Source organism: Cryptotermes secundus, unplaced genomic scaffold (assembly GCF_002891405.2).
Source record: "Cryptotermes secundus unplaced genomic scaffold, Csec_1.0 scaffold131, whole genome shotgun sequence".
Taxonomy (NCBI): domain Eukaryota; kingdom Metazoa; phylum Arthropoda; class Insecta; order Blattodea; family Kalotermitidae; genus Cryptotermes; species Cryptotermes secundus.
Genome location: NW_019742552.1, coordinates 195,060 through 215,751, shown reverse-complemented (window position 1 = coordinate 215,751; position 20,692 = coordinate 195,060). Strand labels below are relative to the sequence as shown.

At 43.3% G+C, this 20,692-nt stretch overlaps 1 protein-coding gene across 1 annotated transcript in view; it reads left to right on the top strand.

Annotated features, from left to right (window-relative positions):
• Positions 1–18,273: 18,273 nt before the first annotated feature.
• The window catches only part of LOC111873269 (homeobox protein Nkx-2.4), a 137,537-nt gene continuing 135,118 nt past the window's right edge, over positions 18,274–20,692 (top strand). The window contains exon 1 of the mRNA XM_023867831.2: positions 18,274–18,933. Coding sequence (XP_023723599.1) covers positions 18,336–18,933 — 598 coding nt within the window. The 5' untranslated portion in view covers positions 18,274–18,335. The remainder of the gene's footprint in view (positions 18,934–20,692) is intronic.

The following is a 20,692-nucleotide window of genomic DNA, read 5'->3' as shown; positions in this document are numbered from 1 at the left end:
CTTCTTGGATATAACACAGTGTTTTCCTTGAAAATCAGCCGATGCTTTGCAAGAAAATGTCGCTTCCATCTTCATGGTCAAAGCATAAGCCAAGCAAGAAACCACCATGAAGCATGGCGTCATACCTAAGAAGATAGAGCTCTTCATAACCACAACTGTGAGAATCTCAAATCCTGCGTAACACGTAATTTTACCGAGATGGAGAGAAAACGTTCAAATGAATGTAAAGAAAATGTTGTTGCAGAGAGAACAGGACACAACAGCTAACTGTCTGCTCCAGAGGCGAATTCTGGTGCAGGAGTGAGGACTCTTCCGGTCCTGTCACCAGGCCACGATGAAGCGAACAAGAGTGGACGGCATGTTGTGCTAGGTTGCCATTCACATTGCTGAGAGATGTTATCACCGGGGACACCTGGAGTCAGCGCTATTCAAGTCACCGTCTTGTACAAACGTTTGGGGTTCGATTAACATTCTTACCCAGGAGTTAAACATGCGGAAATAATAGCTTGAATAGGACAGCTTATCTCAGAGGTATCGACATTTCTATGGGAATCTACTAAGACTAGTTTGTCTACCTAAGGAACTTATATTCGTTCATTTCAACAGCAATTTATACAGAGAGCCCACCTGCTAAGGACGGTTAAAAGATGTCACAATATTTAACATACTTAACTAATTTCTGTGCCGACCACAGTGGCCGTACAGTCTAAAGCACAAAATTTCTTCTCGCCCTCAAACATTGGGATCGTGGGTTCGATTCCCACTCGAAGTATGTATCTTTGTCCGCGTTTATTTTTAACCGGTGTAGGCAGCGGCCTTGAGACAGGGCCGATCACCCAATCAAATGGACCTACCAAATGTCTATAAGATCCATAGTTCCAGATAAATTCTGATGGGAACTGGCCAGAGGCCCTAACACGAAAGGTAGTAGTAGAGAGATGAATTGACAGGAAGTTGGAGGAACCTGCATAATGAGGAGCTTCCTAACATGTACTCTTCTCCAAGTATAATTTTGAATGATCAAGTCAAGGAGAATGAGGTGGGAAGTGCATGTAGCACGAATGGTGGAGAAGATGAATGCATATAGGATGTTGATGGGAAAGCCAGATGGAATGAGACCACTGGGAAAACCAAGGTGTAGCTGGGTTGACAATATTAAAATGGATCTCAGAGTAGTTGGATGAGATGGTATGGGTTCGATTGCTCTGGCTCAGGATAGAGACCAGTGGAGGGCTCTTGTGAACACTTTAATGAACCTTCGGGTTCCATAAAATTCTGGGAAATTCTTGAGTAGCTGCACAATTGGTGGATTCTCAAGAAGGGCTCAGCTCCATGAGTGAGTGAAGCATTATAATTAATTATTGATTAGAGTCACCATCACCAGGAGTAAGGGAGTCTGATTTAGATACGCCGTTAGAGACCTTTTTCTTCACCCACGTTTCCTTAGGGCAGATTCTACAACAAAATAAAAGAAAGAAAAAGAAAAGAAATACCACAATACGTCTGTGCTATGCGTTCATTGCATACTCATTTCCATTATCTTAACAAGTGCATGGGTACGATTAGCTAGCCCACTAGGTCTGCATAACCAAGCAGACGAACACAGCCACTGTTACAGGTGTCTGCTCATATTGGCTGGTAGGGACATCACCCCTGCCCTTCCCGACCCAGTGGCTGGGTTACATCCCCCAGTGCGGCTCATATTACGCCCTATTATAGGACAGATCTATGTTATTAGGTCCTGTGGCGATGCTATTCAGCCTGTAACTGACTTCATATCGGTTACAGCAGCACGTGCGTTGGCAACCCGACACGCTACATGGCGGTACTGTAGCATCCTACTTGTTCTCCTCTTGTACAGCTCCAAGCTGTTTCGTTCCAACGATTTATTCTGTCAAGTTGTTTTCTGTTCATTCGATCATATATGCGTTGTTTGAACGGAAAGCATCCAAAGAAATGCATATCATGAAGGCCATGTCAGTTCGTCTGCCTAACCTACGACTCATGTCCTACACAACCGGACAGATTTAGGTGATATGAGATAAGTGGGGTGTAAATTGGCAGCTGTAGACAGAATTTAATTTTGGTTGGCTATATATTGGCTTGCTTCGTTCCAAAAGTCTGAGACGTAGTGACTAACATGAAGTATAGATTTAATAGAATTTCTTGGAGGAAATAATCGCATACTTTCCTTTGGTATGTCACGGGCCGCATATAAAACGACGCCCCCAGCATTTCTTCTACTGTTGAGTGTGTATTAGTTACCACGGTACAGTTTTTACAGAGCCGTTGCCCAGCAACCATAGGGGAATACACATAGAGATACAAAATTTGATGGGAGTGATTTATGAAGTACGCCTTTTGGGATGGGTTCAGGTTACATGATATACTTACGAAGTTTCATGAAGATTTGTTCAGTTAATAAAAAGTTAAAAGGGGGGAACACATCGACACAGGGAGCATGGTGATCGCATAAGCCTCTTTTTATTTTTTAAGAATAAGGAAAATAGGCTAAAAATACTTGTATTTAAAAAGTTTTCGATATATTTAACGAAATAAATAACGAGAAAAAATTTTACTTGAAATTTTGAAAAAAAAAAATACATGTCTACAATAAAGGGGCACCAAGGTAAGTAATGCACATCTACATAAACTCGGAAAAAAACGCAGTTCGTTCCATTGGGGTTTAAATGCGACATGCGTTTCTACTCTTGACACATTAAAGACAAGAGTGAACACTGATCCGTACAAATACAAGGATCACTCTCATTAACGTAATATTGTCACAGCCTTCTTTCTGTATCCTACAGTAGAGTGGAAGGTCCCTTTTTGTTGAAAACTCTTAACTTCCTCAGTTTGTTTTCTTTACGAAACATTATTAGCCTTTGGCGATTCAAGTAAAGAGAACCAGCTAGACGGAATATGCAATACGCACGGCGGCCATGAGAAATGTCAGAGTTAAATAATTTTAATTATAAAACCCAAATGCAGGAGATCACTTGGGAGACTTTGTCATAGATAAGAATAATATTAACATGTATGTTAAAGAAAGAGTCCAGTGGCCGGCTATGTTGAACATGGTAATGAAGATTTGAGGTTTTCACGGTGGAGACTATGAAGAATGCCGTCTTCTTGGATGTGGCGCCGTATATATCTTATGTGAACTGACGTTTCGGAGGAACGTATCGCCTCCATCGTCAGGTTAGAAAAATCCGCAAGCGAAGAACTAGCGTAAGCAGGCGTCTACCCGGCGCCACATCCCAGAAAACGGCATTCTTCATGGTAATGAACCTTCATATTCTACAAAAGTTAAGCGCTGCCTAATTCCTAAAGAAGTGTGCACCATTAATGGCGTTCAGTATGTTATTACGTCACTATCATGTGGACACTTGTTAAGTACCAGTCCTGAGAAGCCTGGTACCTACAATTCAGTGCTCACAAAACATTTCTATCCGATTATCAGAACAGGAACTGGGCATTTGGTGAAGCAGGGGGAGGGGTGAGAAACAGACTCACCCTTGCCCGAGGAGAGAACAGTTCGAGTGCAAATCACTTCACCGTCGCAATTAAGCAGGCAATCAGCGAGCTACTTGCTGTCTGAGGAAAGGAACAAACGACTGTTCCAAGAGTGGGGGACGGATTACGACCACTATTGTAGGAGTATAATGGCTCGTTATTGTTAATTCACAGCCAGCATTGTTGCGGCTTATCTAGGCTCAGGAGGAACTATATCAGTCTATCCTTCTGTACTATCCCTCCTCACGCCGTTAATTGACGGATTTTCACGATTCTTGGCACAGACATCCTGTCACTATGGCTATCTACATCTTTGTAATTCATAGATCCGTTCAATAACAGCACAAACATGGCGGCCGCGCCAACTTCTGTCATTTATCTTCAAATTTTATATGTTAATGGTTCTTTGAAAACGTGCAGCTTTTATTGAGATTGGCCTAATTATTATTAAAATCAGAAACAAAAACATTGCGACAAAAAATATTGTACTTTAATCTGAAGATGTAACATCAGAATCAAAGAAAATTCTGCAGTAACATATCCTAACACACATTTTCTAGTCGGAAGCCTATACTGTTAACATCAGGCTTTAAAGTTATAATCCTTCAGAACCGTAAAATGCAACTTGCCTATGGTGAGTGTTTCAATGTAAGTTATGGTGCCAAAAAATGTTTCAACAGAGCTCACTGGAATTATCAACCACTTTTTGAAAACAGACTTGAACGTTCCCTTCAGATCCGAAAGTCTCGGGTGCAACCTAGCATTCTCCCTGAGACTTTCTACAAGAGTCACCTGTCAAGCTTCTGTTCAGTCACTTAACACGTTAAGCTACGCTCCATCTGCACAATAGCCCTAGAGTATGGATGTGTTTCTTGACACTGTGTATTTTATCACAGAAAGTGTCAAAATAAGTACGCTTACACCACTGACGCCCATGTTTTGTTGTCACGCTCTATTTAGTTCCTATATAGCCATACTGCCGGTCACGGTAGCCGAGCGGTCTAAGACACGTACTGTCTTCGCTCGTTCGGATCCCGGGATCGTGGGTTCGAATCCCACACAAGACATGAATGTTTGGTGTGTGTGTGTGTGTATGGGTTTATTCTGTGTTTGTGATGTCCTGTGTTTAGGTAGAGGCCTCGCGACGAGCTGATCACCCGTCCAAGGAGTCCTACCGTCTGTAAAAACGATCATGAAATTGAGAAATCATCCTTATGCTCGAAAGTGGGAGCGAGAGAAAAAAAAGTAGTCAGTCGTACTGCTTCCCCCCCCCAATTAGAAGAGCTGATCTGCAAGACACAGAATTAAGGTCCTGTTACATGAGGATGGACCGTGTTAGGTAACATCTGCAAAAAGAGAAAGGAACGTTTACAGGATAAATTCTAGAATAATGAAGCCCTTGACCCACAATATTACATATAATTCGCGTGTTCTTATTTTTTAAGGGATGGTAAGATTCTGTAACCGAGTCTCTAGAGCATTCTTGGTCCGAGCGATGGAATGGCAATCCAAGGTCATGATCGGTTTGCTTTTTGAAGTGCTCATAGTGACTCAACTGGCGAACAAATTCTCCCTGCTATTATGCAGCTCTAAGGTCCATAACCGTGTTCGAAAAGTTCTGTCAGTGGACATATCCAGTCCACCCCTTCAAATTCAGTTTCAGTAAGAGCAGGTTTGGCCGGTCACGGTAGCCGAGCGGTCTAAGGCATGCACTGTCTTAACTCGCTCGGAAGCCGGAATCGTGGGTTCGAATCCCACTCAGGGCATGGATGTTTAGTTGGTGTGTGTGCGCTTTTCTGTGTTTGTGTAGAGGTAGAGGTCTTGCGACGAGCTGATCAACGGCGCAAGGAGTTCTACCATATGTCTAAGGTCTTGTAAAACCGAAGTGAAAAGGAGAGTTTCATGGAGGTAAGCCTAGGCCCACTGGGGCTGTAGTGCCAATGAAAAAAAAAAAAAGAAAAGAAAAGAGCAGGTTTAACATAATTCTCCCATCTCCGTCCAATTTGTGCGTGTGTTGAGTTCCGGAGACATATAGAAATATGAAACATGGAGCAGGTCGGTCGGTAGTCTAACGGGCCGTACAAATGGGCTAGAGGGTGAAGGCGAAACGGATGAATGGGACCAAGGCCGTAAAGTTGAATCTCCTAGTTCCACATCGGTACTTCGTGGCGCCTTGAACCCTTCTAAGGGAAGGTGTTTTATACATCATATCCAGGTATTTCGAGGTACTCAGCTGAAGGTTCAATCAAACGGCCCCTTGTGGTCAAAAGATAACACAGGAACAAAGGAGGAGATATCAGTGCCCGAAAGAATATCCAAATCAGCGAATCTTAAAGTGGACTCCTGTGTTCGAGCTGCCTAAATTTATGCGCGTATCCGATTATGCAGCCAATGGGAAGATATATGATAGCCCATTAGGGCCTTCCTGACACCACTAACTCAGAATAATTGTTTGCTGATTACAATTGTTGTTGTCTTTAATTTCTCTATTCTACAAGTTCAAAAAGGTTAGGCGCAGAATAGTTTTCTCCGAAATGATGGGTTAACGGTCCCAATGAATTACGCTTCAAACAACCATAACACGGGAAAGTAATTCTTTTACAGCCAAAACTTCCAAAAACATATTTGAATTTCTTAGTCATACATGTTCAGCACGTTTCTCGGGAGTAGTACTAGGAAGTGCAGTAAATGGGTAATGGATGTTCGTACTTTAAACCACTCGACTGCTTGCTATACCTGCAAACGGGTGGCGCCCGCTTCGGTCTGCGTTCAATGCGTGTCTTAGCACTTTGAAAACGCCGAACGCAATTTATGACTTCGTGCCAGAATTAATTGGTAGGACCTCTCAACTCTTTCATTTTGCGGCTTTGTCCATGAAGTGTTTAGGCCTACATACAGTGTGAATTTATTCATTTACACATTCATCAATGACTCTACAGCCCGTTGTGCTCTGGTCTCTTCTTCAGTTTCGTAATCTTTCTTTTACACGGACGGTAGGACTCCTCGGACGAGTGCTCAGCCCGTCGCAAGGCCGCTACCTAAACACAGGACAGCAGAAACACAGAATAAACGTATGCACACACCAAACATCCATGCCTTTTGCGGAATTCGAAGTCACGATCCCAGAATCTGAGCGAGCGAAGACAGTTCATGTCTTAGACCGCGCGGCCACTGTGATCGGTTCACTCAGAAATGTTTATATGCTTGAATACATTAACCTTTGAAATGAAAATTATTCACCAGTGACACTTATTTCACGAGCATTTCTGCCAAAAAAAATTGAGTCATTGTTAATTGGGAACATCCGGGAGTGCATTTGGTTAAGGCTCTATGCTACAAGCCGGAAAGTCGCGTGTTCGATTCACGATGGTGTTACTGAATTTATCAATTGATCTAATCCTTCCAGCCGCACTATGGTCCTGGGTTCGACTCAGCCTCTAGCAGAAATAAGTACCTGGAATCTTCCTGGTGGTAAAAGGCGGCCGGCGCGTAAGGCTGACAACTTCACCGTCTGTGAGCCGATTTTCTAGAGAATGTCGGAGCTTCGACGTCACACAACCCTATGGGCCTACACGGCTTGTTACAGGGACAGCTTTACTTTTTTTTTATCTTGTTAATTATTCTCCCACTACACGTGCTCCCCACTCTCCAAGAATCGTATATATAAGCTTCAAAGGATGCAACCAAGCTGACGCGAGTGCGAGAAGGGTTGTAGACGAATTAAGGGCTCGGGTCACCGCCCACGAGGTCGATAGAAGAGGCGCACGGAAATTGAAGATAAAAGGGAATGAGAGGCTATGAGTAAAAATCTTGGGAAAAAGGCTCAGCCAGAAAGGTTCAAACAAGCTGCACGCCAAGGCACTCTACATGAGCCACCGCTCTTAATGTTCACTGATTTCTTTGGCTTGGTGGGTGCCAGCCACTTTTTCTGCAAGAGTATCCGAGGGCTAAGGTTCACATCTTACAAGAAAAACAATTCAACTAAAACGTGCTCTTATCTGCAATTGTTAACAACACTATGAAAGCATGCCTCCCTAAATCGTCTTGACACCTGACATATACATCAGTGATATCCAAATACCACCCAAAGCAGAAATAAAATGCCTAGGTATGACCATAGACAGCAAATTAACATGAAAGCAGCATGTACTCAAGAAAGGAAAGCAAGTAGACAACCATTAAACAGTTAAATTGGCTAATAGGCAAAAATCCAAGCTATCAGTCGAAAATAAAATTCTGATCTATAAGACTATAATCATACCTATTTGGACGTACGGCCTTGAATTATGGGGCTGCTCCAGCAAATCTAACATAGCAATAATCCAAAGAAGCCAATCTAAGATCCTACGAATGATAGTCGACGCACCAGGGTATGTCTCCAACGCAACTCTCCACACCGATCTCGGTATATCTCCCGTACATGACGTCATCCAACAAAAAAATCAACAGACATCACAACAAAATCATAACTCATAAAAACCCACTCCTAAAGACGCTATCGTCAAGAGAAGGCAACAGACGACTTAAACGAAACTGGCCTGATTTGAATTACTGTGGATTCGCCGCCGGACGACTCCTCATCAAGTCATCTAAACAGCCATAACATTAGCTTATAGAATGTATATTCTAATGGCTGATCAATAAATAAATAAAAAATATCGTCTTGAGAGACATCTAGGTCTAGGTTCTCTCCTGTCACCTCTAGGATTGTGTTACTTGATGTACATTCTGAAGTAAAATTGGTTTTCAGCCTACTTCACTTATTTTGAAAAAGATAAATAAGTAAAAGTAGGTTTATATGATCACAGTGCTGTCTGTGTATATGTGAATCCCCCCTACTAAGTTTTGAATGCCTGAACCAATCTTCATGAAACTTTGTATATATACCATGGCGCCTGAGCCCATCTCAATGGAGTGTTTCATAAGTCCCTCCCATCAGTCTGTGTGTGTATCCCTCCTAGCTTGCCAGACAAATGCTCGGTATATTAAATCCCTCGTTTTTTTCTAGGCAAGAGTTTGGTAAACACGTTCCTGCGGCAACGAATACAAACAACAATAGAAGACTTCTTGGACGCGTGTGTCTGTGGGTCTCTCTGTGTATCCCCTTACCGTTGATAGGTAACAACTCGATAAAAACTTTGCCACGGCAACAAAGGAATTTCAGATGCTTAGTTTTCTATACGGTCCATGTCGTATCAAAAGAAAGTAGGCGATTGGTTCTTCCGGGAACTTACAGGAACTGGACGCTCCATTCCCTGAATGTACCGCTGTTATTCCTGAAGCTGCCCACTCACTTCCGTCTAGCGCTGCGATTAGTAATGATTGCAGCCATACCTGCACTCCTCCATTCGTATTCTTAGTGTGGTGACAATTAAGCACACGGACAAATTTGCCCAGCTCTGCTGTATTTGTTTTGTCGGGCCAGGACTAAGCCAGGAGCGTCAGGAGCGTCAGGAGAAACACTGCCGGAGATCCCCAGTAAGTCTGAAGTGAAAATCGATCATTGTACGTTACTGTTACAGAAGGGAGAAGGCTTAATTGCTCCATCTAGCGGCCGCTTTCCTCCAACGATTCTGTCAGTGAAGTTGGCGCTGATCTGGAAGCATGGGTCTCACTCGTGAGGCGAAGGATTTAATGGTCTCGGAGTTGAACTGACTTCAACCTCTTCTAAAATGTTAAAATGGTGAGGGTGTATGGGATTTTCTCTCACTACCTTCAGTTATTATGTCTCCAGTACAGGAGACAAGCGTTTACATCAACTGTGTTTGCACTGTCAGTCTATACTACAAGTTTCTGACGATGGTCTATAACACAAAGAGATACTGGGTTTTCGGATTTTGTCCATCACCCAAATTCTAAATAACTTAGAAAAAAAGCACAACATTCGGAAAGTGGGTCTGTTTCCGTCCTCAGTTGAGGGAAGACACCTANATCTGTTTCCGTCCTCAGGTGAGGGAAAACACCTATTCTGGGTCCAGTGATTGAGGCTAGCTCTTTCTAAGGGACCCAACAGGGTAGGTGTCTTCCCTCACCTGAGGACGGAAACAGATCCAGTTCCCGAAATGTTGTGTTTTTTGCTAAATTATATAGAATCCGGACGATAGACAAAGTCCGAAAACCCAGTATCTCTGACTGTTCAGTCTGTTCGTTATGTGTACATTATAGTATCTCTTTCCCGACAGGGTCCACTGGCCACTCTGTGATTTAAATTAGGACGCATGCCCGGTTTATGGTACAAATCAGTGGTTCTTATAAACGCAATAAGAAATTTAAGGTGCAAAGTCAAGTGCATCTGCAGCTTAAAACACACAGAAGCTTATAAAATTACAGCTCAGTTGTAGTTCAATCTGACTGTGAGTTACATCTGCTAACTTTTGAAGCAATGTAAACACATAACGCCACAGATCTGATTACCTCCACGGAGAAGAGTGGGCTGAGAAGCTTCGCGAGAACTTTCCAGTCTTCTCTGGAACTGAAACGTTCATTAGCATGCTCATGGAAGCCTGGCATTGCATTCCATCATGATAAAGATAAAAGGAGTCAACATCCTACTTTCAGATTTATTTTAATATTATCCTCTTATCTAGGGGCCCAGCCATAGCTCAAGCGGTTAGTCGCTGGCTTCCCACCGAGGCAGACCGGATTTGATCCGGGGTCTGGTCAAGTGGGATTTGTGGTGGACAAAGTGGCGCTGGAGCAGGTTTTCTCCGAGTACTTCGGTTTCCCCTGCCAATCTTCATTCCACCAATTGCTCCAAAATCACCCTCACCTATCATCTGAGGCTGGTACAATAGGCCAGAAGTGGCCGCAGTACAAGGGACTTAGTCCCACGCCACTAGCAATAAAAAAAACCTCTTATCTACTCATAAGACCCGAAGGTAATCTGCTTCAGATGTTTCTACCAAAATTTTGTATGCAATTTTCAAATCTCCATTGCATTCCACATGCCCCATTCTACACATTCCCCTTGCTTTTTTCACCCTCACATGCTCAATATATACGGTAAAAAATGCAAATTATGAAACTCATATTAGTGTAATTCCTTCCGTCCTGTTACTCCTCCCCTTGTGTGGCCAGACATTCTTCTCAGAAGCCAGCTCAGAGACGGGCATATAACTTGCTTGTTAATTAAGGGTGGAGAAGTAAATTAATTATGGGTTGAGTAATTCGAATAGCCTTGGGGCCCCCAACGACACACGAGTCGCAGTTTTGTCACACACTGCACTATAAAAATCCATTGTGTCTTTTTATACGCGAAACAAAAAGCATTCCCAGTAATTAGTCTTTTGTTAGCAGTTCATCATTGCGTTAGCATGCCACAGACCAAAACCCACAGGGTTTACCAGCAAATATAATGAGGGATTGCTCGACAAGTGCAGTACAAACAAACGTGTTACACATATTTTACTCTCCTAAGCCGTGCTTGTTTGTATTAAATGCCAATTACTATTCGCATTTCGTTTTATAGGCCACACGCTCAACAACTAAAGCTGTAACAATAAAACTCCGATAATACTCCATTTGTACGCGTCTGCCATAGGCTGTATTTTAATCCCATTGTACGGATCAACCAGCTCTGAGATTTAAAACTGTTTTAATGATTAGCCTACGCTTTCAACCAATTCACTAGGGCTTTAATATATGGTTTATAAAATGTAATTTATTCATGTTATTGCTAAAATTTTTTCCAATTAAATATGGATTTGAATTAATGACTGATACTACAAACCTCATCAAGGATATATGTCTATGTATGTATATATTTTACATAATCAAGAATTTCTGGAGGATAGATGAAATGTGTAAAGTGTTGCATTCGCTTTTGAATGAGGAACTGTTATACATTTAAACACTGGCCTCAGGGTAGGAGAAATTAAATCTTGGGTAACATTTGCATTAGATCGGTTTCAAATATAAACTAAAATTATGTGTCGAGAGTAAATATATTATCACCGGTCATGAATGAAGTGTCTGGTAGTAATTTTGATCAGAAGGACTTCGAAACCCCGAATTAGAAAATACTTTAATCGCTTAATTCGAAGGGTGAGTCTATTCCTTTAATTACGTAGAATATAATAAGGTTAGATTCCTAATGTTATGGTTAAGTAAGGTTAGGTTACGTTAGGTCAAGTTAGATTAGTGTAGGTTATGTTAGGTTAAGGGCAATTTAAGACAGGGTAGAACAGGTGATACAGATTGGAACAGGTAAGTACGGCTTAGAACATTTCAGCAAATGCCAGAATATATCAGTTCAGGGCAAGTCACGACAGGTTAGTGTAGGTCAGGTCACTAAAATTCCAGAGAATAAATGGAGCAATGAAGGAGGGTCCAAAAATAAACTCTTAAGGGTCCTCAAATAAATGTAAAGCTAGGCATGCATGACCTGTTCCATGAGACAGGTCAAAGGTCTGGACAATAACAAAAAGTAATATAAAAAATGAAGATATTCTTCATGAAGCCTACCTTGAAATGGACCTTGATTTTCTCCTTCCGGATTTTAGCTACTCACGTTAGTTGCCATCCTTCTGTCACAATGGACGTTAGACCGAGGTCTAGTCGGCAGAGAATTGTTACGTAACCACAAAATGGATGAATCAATGGAACTTAATAAGTGCCTAAATAGGTTAATTTTTGTTTCAGTATTAATGCTGAATCGGTCCATATCACAGAGAATTATCGGCAGGAGCAGAAGCAAAAGAACACTGAAGAATTAATTAATGACATTTCCTGATAAATAAATTCAAATATAGCAAAGTCTCGTTATAACGGACTATGGGGCGGAGTGTCCATTATCATTGATGTCCGCTATTACCGGGTCAAAGCGTATTCACGGAAGTACACCACAGAATACACAGCCAATACAAACAATATACATAAAAACACAACGTGGTTATACGAAGGATTTTATATTGCCGTTATTTTTTATTTTAAATTGTTTTCTAACTATAAAACCTTCTCAGTGCTTCAGAATCTTTAAAAAATTCGCAATTGTACAGAGTCAGATTTTGTCCGTTATATCTGGATCCCTTATAACGAGGGTTTACTAACATATATCTGTTGAATAGGATGTTGGTAAATTGTGGGAGAAAATGGAGGGTCTATTTCTGCAGGGGAAATCAGATAAAATGAACAGCCGCCGCCAGGAGACTGCAGCAATGACAAGTGCTATCACATCTACAGTAATAACAACAGAAATCTTATCCGGGCTAGTAGAGGCTATAAGGGATTCATGTGCATGTATATAATACCGTGTTAAGTGAGAAACGATGCCATTGATGATGCTTGAAGATGGAATAGACTCTCCAGCCACAAGACTGCTACGGCAAACTTGATGGCTCTTGGCCTACTCCGGCACACTGCGCCGAGATCTTGTACCTCAGGTACACCCCGCCTCACACTCCGTTACACTGAACTGCCTAATCTTACACACTGCTGAACTGTCCAGAACAGCTACAGAACAAATGCACTGCTGTTCGAGTGACTTACCTGTCCGCAGGATTCGCGGCTGTTGATTACCAGAGGTTTCAGTTAAGAAACGAAGTTAAAAATGAGTGTCTATTTAAGGGGGACGGTGATATACCGTATAGTGGGATTTGAAACACGTACTGGAGACAAAATTGACCACAAAAATATTCTGACTCGCGGCCTGAAAGCCGCAGTATCGGTGTTCGTTGCCAGTCAACGGCTGGGCGAACGTATTCCCAAATACTATAAAAATAGGTGACCATTGCTATGAAACGGTTCTAGTTACTATGGCTCACTGTTTCACTATTGAAAGCTATTAGATCGCACAGGAACAATTTCTTAAAAGAGAAATACGCAAAGTGACAAACTTCGGGGCGGTGTCCGCTATCACGCCTGCCTAACAGTTATAACTACTCGTAGAATACGAAAGAATTCCAGAAGACCAGAGACGCAAGATGCAGACAACAGTCAGGGATTCGTTTTCCAAAAGAAGTCAAATGTGTGAACTGTTATAATCGAGTATAATTGTGGTAGTGATTTCAAATAAACCTGATCATGAAATCTAGAATCCGCAATTATTTGTCACGCTACCACTTACACGTGACAATATTCTGAAACAGGCTTCTGCAATCCTGTCATCGATGTCTGCAGTTGATCCGGCACAGCTAAATAATATAACAGAAAATGGAGAGTCTAATTATATTTATGTTGTATGCCTAGATGTTGCTGTTCATAAACCTGGTGAGCTCGGTCAATATGGCAAGACCTCGGTTCATTTCTCTAAATGTTACTCTTCCCCCAACGCCCATGGCGACCCTCGGACCTAAGGAGATTCCTACAGAAACAAGAATTGCCGAGAGAATTAATCGCCTACGTTCATTGATACGACAAGGAACGCAAAGAAAATAACACGCCCAACAATTGTTTTATTGTTGCGCGTGCATTCGTTGCCGCGGAAAGTGTTGTCTAGCAACTAAGGAGGGATACAATACAGACACACAGACTGATTGGAGGGCTTTATGAAGTACGCTGATGAGATTGGCTCTGGTGCCATGATTTACAAACAAAAATCCAAAAGTTCATGGGTGGGGGAAACACAGACACACAGACAGCATGGCGATCGCATAAGCCTACTTTTGTTATTTTATAATAAGGAAAGTAGGCTGTGAGTACCAATGTCTTCCTTCACGGAAGTAAAGTGGCCGGAGCGCGTTGCCCACTAGTAACCCCTATGTAGTGCAAAAAATAGTCCCAATGGTAACATCTTTACTTTTTTCACTATTATACAATGGTTCATCAGTTAGATCTATAGCTATTAAGATGAAAAGAATAGAATTAACTCTAACAGGGTCGAGATGCTACACCGCACAGCATGCAGAGATCCTCCATCAACCGACTCCGGTATCCCGCTGATGCGAGGCGTTGTAACAAAGCGCCTTCTTGCTCTGTTCGTAGTGGCGCAGGCCTACATAGCCTAACCAGTCAAAGCTTAGGCCTGCTGACTATATGACAGTTTCCAACAAGCCCGTCACTGAACCATACCTTCTGCCAGATCAAACCTTCACACTAAACTCGTATCAAGTTTGTCTAATAGTAATTGGAAAAAAGAGCCCTTTTGGAGCCATAGCCATCCTTAGAAGATTCTGCCAGATAGCATCCCGTTTTCACTTCTTTGGATTTCGCAATAGTGTTTTTTGCAGAGAAAGGCCGTCGGCCTTACGTCCAACCCCCAACCTGAAGGGCGACGTCCCTGCATTTATGTCCCCCAGTGACACGGTGGCCCACTCACAGCCCCAGACACCGGGTTCCCTCCCGTTTCGCCGCCTTCTGCAACTCGCAGGGCTATGGTGGAGGTATTAACTCGTCTCAAAACGGGGCATTTTGTTTTTATTGCTAGTAGGGTGGGACTAGGTCCCTTGTACTGCGGCCACTTCTGGGCTATTTTACCAGCCCCAGATGATAGGTGAGGAGCAGTTGGTGGAATAAAGATTGGCAGGGGAAACCTAAGTACTCGGAGAGAACCTGCTCCAGCTCCACTTTGTCCACCACAAATCCCACTTAACCAGACCCGGGATCGAACCCGGGTACATAGGGCATACTTTGCTAGCATTTATTTTAATATCAGCTTGTCTCCTGCCTATGCATAGCTCTCTCAAAGCAACCTAGACCTACTTTGCATATGTGTTTTCCAACCAAATAATAATCGTAGATTACTTATTGTCCCCCCTAAATGCGTGTTATAGGGCCTGTATATCCCACTCATATTATTTAACATGATGTAGGGCTACGTGAGGAGTAATTTAAGGGGCCCTAAAGCCGATCTGGGGCCGATCACGGTAGCCGAGCGGTCTAAGGCATGTACTGTCTTCGCTCGCTTGGAAACCGGGATCATAGGTTCGAATCCCACTCAGGGCATGGATGTTTAGTTTGTGTGTGTGCGTTTTTCTGTGTTTGTGTACAGGTAGAGGCCTTGCGACGAGCTGATCATCCGCCCAAGGAATCCTACCGAATGTGTAAGATCTAGAAAAACCGACGTGAACGGAGAAGTTCATAGAGGTAGGCCTAGGCCCACGGGGCTGTAGTGCCAATGAAAAAGAAAAGGCCCATCTGGACATGGTGAAGAAGATAGAAGAGGAAGGGAACCAGTATTACCTATACCTTCTTTACAAAGAGACGTCTTTGACAGGTCTAACAAACTACGATGTATTGAACTATGGCGCTTGCATAAAAATAAAGATCAGAGTGGACAGATAGGAATATGGGGTTAAACGAAATTGTCCAAACAGACTTACTGTGACACAGAATTGCAGACTGCTAAAGCAAGCCTCTAAGTCGACTTTGAAAAGAAACACGTAGAAAAAAAATGAGGGATGAAATACGCATTATAGGTTCATGCAAATAATTAACCATTACTTCATGAAGCTGAGTCATTCTTGAGATGCCACTAGCTGCTTAGCTACTCAAGAATTTCCCAGCATTTTATGGAACCAGAAGGTTCATCACCGTGTTCACAAGAGCAAGTCACTTGTCCCTATCCTGAGCCAGATGAATTCTGTCTATAACACCCTATCCTATTTCTCTAGGATACATTTTGATATTCTCGTCCCACCTACGTCTTGGCCTTCCTAGTGGTCTCTTCTCTTCTGGCTTTCCCACCAATACCACCTTCTAACCATTCGTGCTACATTCCCTGCCCTTCTTACCTTCCTAATTATACTATATTTCAAGAAAATGACAAATTTTGAGTCTCCTATTGTTCATGTAAGTAATGAAAAAATGTATGACCAGAGGTCTAAGTTGCGTGTTCGGCAGTGTGGGTGAACACGGGTGGGGGGTCACAAAGACGGAAGGAGCACTTCTTGTGGTGGCACAAAGAGACACGGTCCCTTGCTCTTTACATATGTTCCGATAGCTGCTTGTCTACTCCTTCTTGTGGGGAAAGAAGAGTCATTCAGTTTATATAAACAGCTGCAAGTGTCACTGGCTGACCGCTTAGTAAGAGCTATTAAACTGACCTTCCCACTCACTTCTTACAGAAGACAGAACTTGCACTAAACACGGGCAGTACGGCGACATTCGAGGAAATGCTTTGATATGTCCTCAGTGAAGAAGCACTGGACTGAAGTGTTTCTTTTCATCTGTTTCACTTCACATTTCGTGGTGAGGTTAAAAAGGGCTGTTAATGAGAATCTGGATTCACTTACTTTAAAACACGGAACGAAATATCAACTCTTATGGAGAAGAAAACTTAATATCCTGTAAGCTGTAATTATTTTGATACGCTTGGCACGATAAATTTAAATTACAGTATTTAAAACTGCTGTTACATTCCATACAGAACAAAGTGTTCATTTTTCGGTTTTAAATTCTACAATACTTAGGTTTTACGCCATTTTTAATAAATTATTCCGCGTTTGTGAGGAGAAAATACAAAAATATCATCATGCAGTATACATGGTATAAATCAACATTATTTTCTGGATATACGGTTAGTATTTGGCTTTCAATTTCCGATTTTCTTTGACTTTACAACAATTTTAGGAAAAGTTGTACAATTTCGGTGTGAGTAATAGAATGCCCACGTTCACACAGCACGGTTGCTTCTAAATGCCTTACGTTGCCAAAGAGTTAATAAATTAAGGGTGATAAAACAGTCAATAAAATGAAATTGCGTAGTTAGTCAGCTCGTGCATTTCGAATAAATAGCTAGACAACTAAAACACTGGTTGACTAACTCCATTGCAGAGAACCTTCCTTGCCAAGTTGAAAGTATTCTGCTAGTAAAAGAACCCGATCCCAAAAACACCCAGCACTCGATCATAACATGTACCACCTCTCTTCCGAAACGATCCATTTTAATGTTATCCTCTGCAGGATAGCGTAGTCGGTATAGCTAAGGGCTGGACGACTGAGGGGTCGGAGTTCGTGTCCTGGCAGGGTCAAGAATTTTCTCTTCTCCAAATCGTCCAGAGCGATTTTGGGGTCCACCCAACCTCCTATCCAATGGGTCACGCGGGTTCTTTCCCGGATGTAAAGTGGCCAGGGCGTGAAGCTGACCACTTAGCTCCAGCCAGGGCCGAGGTCAAGAAAATGTGGACCTATATATCCACTCCCCCATACACCTTCATGGCGTAGTGCTTAATTCGTTGTGCACAGGGACAACTTACCTTTACCTTACCTCTATCTCTGGAAGGTTGCGGGTTCAAATCCCGATGAGGTCGTTGAATTATTTCAATTGACCTAATCCTTCCATCCGCACTATGGGCCTGGGGTCGACTAAGCCTCTAACAGAAATGAGTACCAACCAGAGTTTTGCAGTATTTAAGCCATGGCATACGAAATATGGACCGGTTTCCTAGTTCGTGTTGTATCCTAACCTTATTCGTATATTCCTGAGAGAGAATGTAAATGCTTTGTACGGACCTCGACTTTCTAACCAGACGACCCAATAAAACAATCGCAAGCATGTCAGGATCACAACTCTGACTCCTTGAAAACCATCCGTCCTTCGTTTATTACCTCTGACAAACAAAAACCGAGCTACAGAGAGCGAATCATGGACGCTCTACCTGCTCTATTTGGGGCGGGCTGCTGTGTGGGGTTGGGTCCAGCGCGAGCCAGTGCAGCGAGAGGGAGGCGTGGCTTCTGAGCACGATCTCCAGTGGGTAGATCCCGTCGTCGGATTGGCCAGGTGCGGCTGACTCCTCCCCGCAGTGTCACCAGCTGATTTATTACCCATAATTCCTTCCGTGGGGAGAAGAGCGCTCCACTTGAAGAGTTTCCACAGCCGCGAGAGGAAGAAGTAGCGCTGCAGTTCGGGGTTACAAGAGGCAAGTGGAGAGTGTTGCCAGCGCATGTCTGCGGGGGCAACCTCCTGCACCCTGGCTCTTCCAGTGGTCTCGTCGTCCTCCGTGCCGGTTCCTGTCCCTGCGGGCTTCTCGCTGCTGGCCAACCTGAGCCAGCAGGAGCAGGAAGTCGCCGCGGCAGCAGCCCTGGCCCGCTCGGCGGCGGCGGACCTCCATGGCCTGCTTCCGGAACTCAATGGTGCTGATCTGGCGATGTCCCTGAGCCCCAAGCAGCACCACCAGCCACACACCACGCCCTTCTCTGTCACAGATATCCTGAGTCCGATAGAGGAATCGTACCGAAAACTAGAACTATCCGGGTCTGGTGCGCCGCCGTCTCCGTATCGCAGCAGTACCGGCGGTAGCAGTGCCGGCAGCAGTACCGGTGGGGGTGGCACCATAGTGAGCAATATCCAGGCGGCGCCCAGCCCCAGCGGAGGCGCCGCGACCGCCGTCATGGCGGCCAACCCCTACATGCACGTGGGGCAGCTGTCGCACCACCAGTTCCCAGCGCAATATTGCAACGGCTCTGACATCTCGACACACTATGGCGACATGCGCAACTCCGGATGGTACGGTGCCACAGCCAACGACCCCAGATTCGCAAGTAAGTATGGCTACTAATGTGATGTTGGCTGTTAAGTGTCCCTTCGAACCTCGATGTGCCGTCAGAACAAGCCGTGATACAAAACAAAATGGGTCTTGGGACTGTGTTGTTCTGAGATACGCACTTACAAATGCGACGTGACGTTGTAAGCCCGCAAGGCGGAGTGATACACCTTGCAGATGACGCAGTGACTGTAAAATCATACAACTCCTGATTACGTCTTAATTTATAGGGAAATATCAACTCGAATATCCTATACCTGTCGCAACAGAACATCTTCCAACGGGGAGAGCCTTGAACATTACGTTAAACAAAGAGCTATGGACTCGTTTTACATACATTTATAGGCGTAGTGTGCTATATGTATTGAAATTGGCGTTACAGTGCTAAGAAAATAAAAACAACTGTCAACCTGCATGAAATGCGCTAAAGCAGAGCAGAGTTACATGTTAAGACATGTACTTTAATAACAACCGTCATTGCAATAATCTGTTTCCTTTGAACATCTTCCATTGTCAGGATATGTTTCGGAGATAGAATCTGCCTCCTTTTTTCAAGCGTAAATAGAGCATAATGGATCGCTGGATAAAGCTAATCCTTACCCTGCCTATCACGTGGACACCCGCAGAATAGGCAGATCTATACATTCTTTACATTTGAGCCAGTCAGCCTCCGAAAAGTCGTCTATTTTATAGAAAAGGAATACGGCGCTCTACATTTGTTTACCAGAGTAAATGAAAGACAATGAAGTTTGCTCAGTACAGTGCGATAAGAACTCCTAAGAACAGGCAACCTTTCTTCAGGCCTATAGGCTAGCCGAAATATCTTATCTTTTCTACATTCAGAAAAATGCAGTGTCCGAAGAAATTATTTCTGCGTTGAAACTAAAAAATTGTGAGTTTATTTATTGTCTGAGCTTATGATTTTTAACGACGCCCTCGACGTTTCAGACCGGGCTTACATATCGACGATTAATAGAATGATTAGGTAAAAGTGACGGTAAAGCTGTCCCTGCAAAAGGCAGTGGAAGCCCACTGGGCTGTGTGGCGTCAGGGTTCCAACATTTTCTCTAGACAATCGGCTAGCAGACTGTGGTGAGGTTCCTGGTACTCATTCCTGTTAGCGGCTGAGTGTACCTCAGGGCCCTAGTGTGGCTCTAAGGATTATGTTAACTGGAAAATAAAATGATCTCATCGGGAATGGAACTCGAAACCGTCCTGCTTGTAGAATAGTTTTCAACAACTACTCTACCGTGTGCCCCGATAGGATGATTAGTGAACAATGAATTGCCAAGGATGAGGAAGGAAGCGGTTGTGACGTAATTCGAGGTACTGTTCCGTCATTTGTCCGGAGGAGGTGAAGATAATCACGAAAAGCCTCAGTCAGGATAGTGAGTGTCCTAGCAGGGATTCGAGTTGCACACCTGCAGATTAAGAGACAGAAGCGTTACGCTTCAGCACAACCCCCCTGCCACATCCTCTATCTCTACAGTCCAAATCGCGTACCCCCGCTGAGATGCAACAGGGCCCACTATACAAGATCGCGTAGAATGTTCAGTCTTCGTTAAATTTGATAAAAGGAATCGTGTAGAGAGTGATAACAATTTACTTTCTAGAGTGGGTGAAATATTTTAAAAATTATAAAATACAGTCCTAGGCCTAAATATCTTTGATAGCCTACTTGTTTCCTCAATAGGCTGTACCGATAGGCTTACATTAGAAAATTATTAAATGCAGGCTGCAGTTAAATACTCCATTTT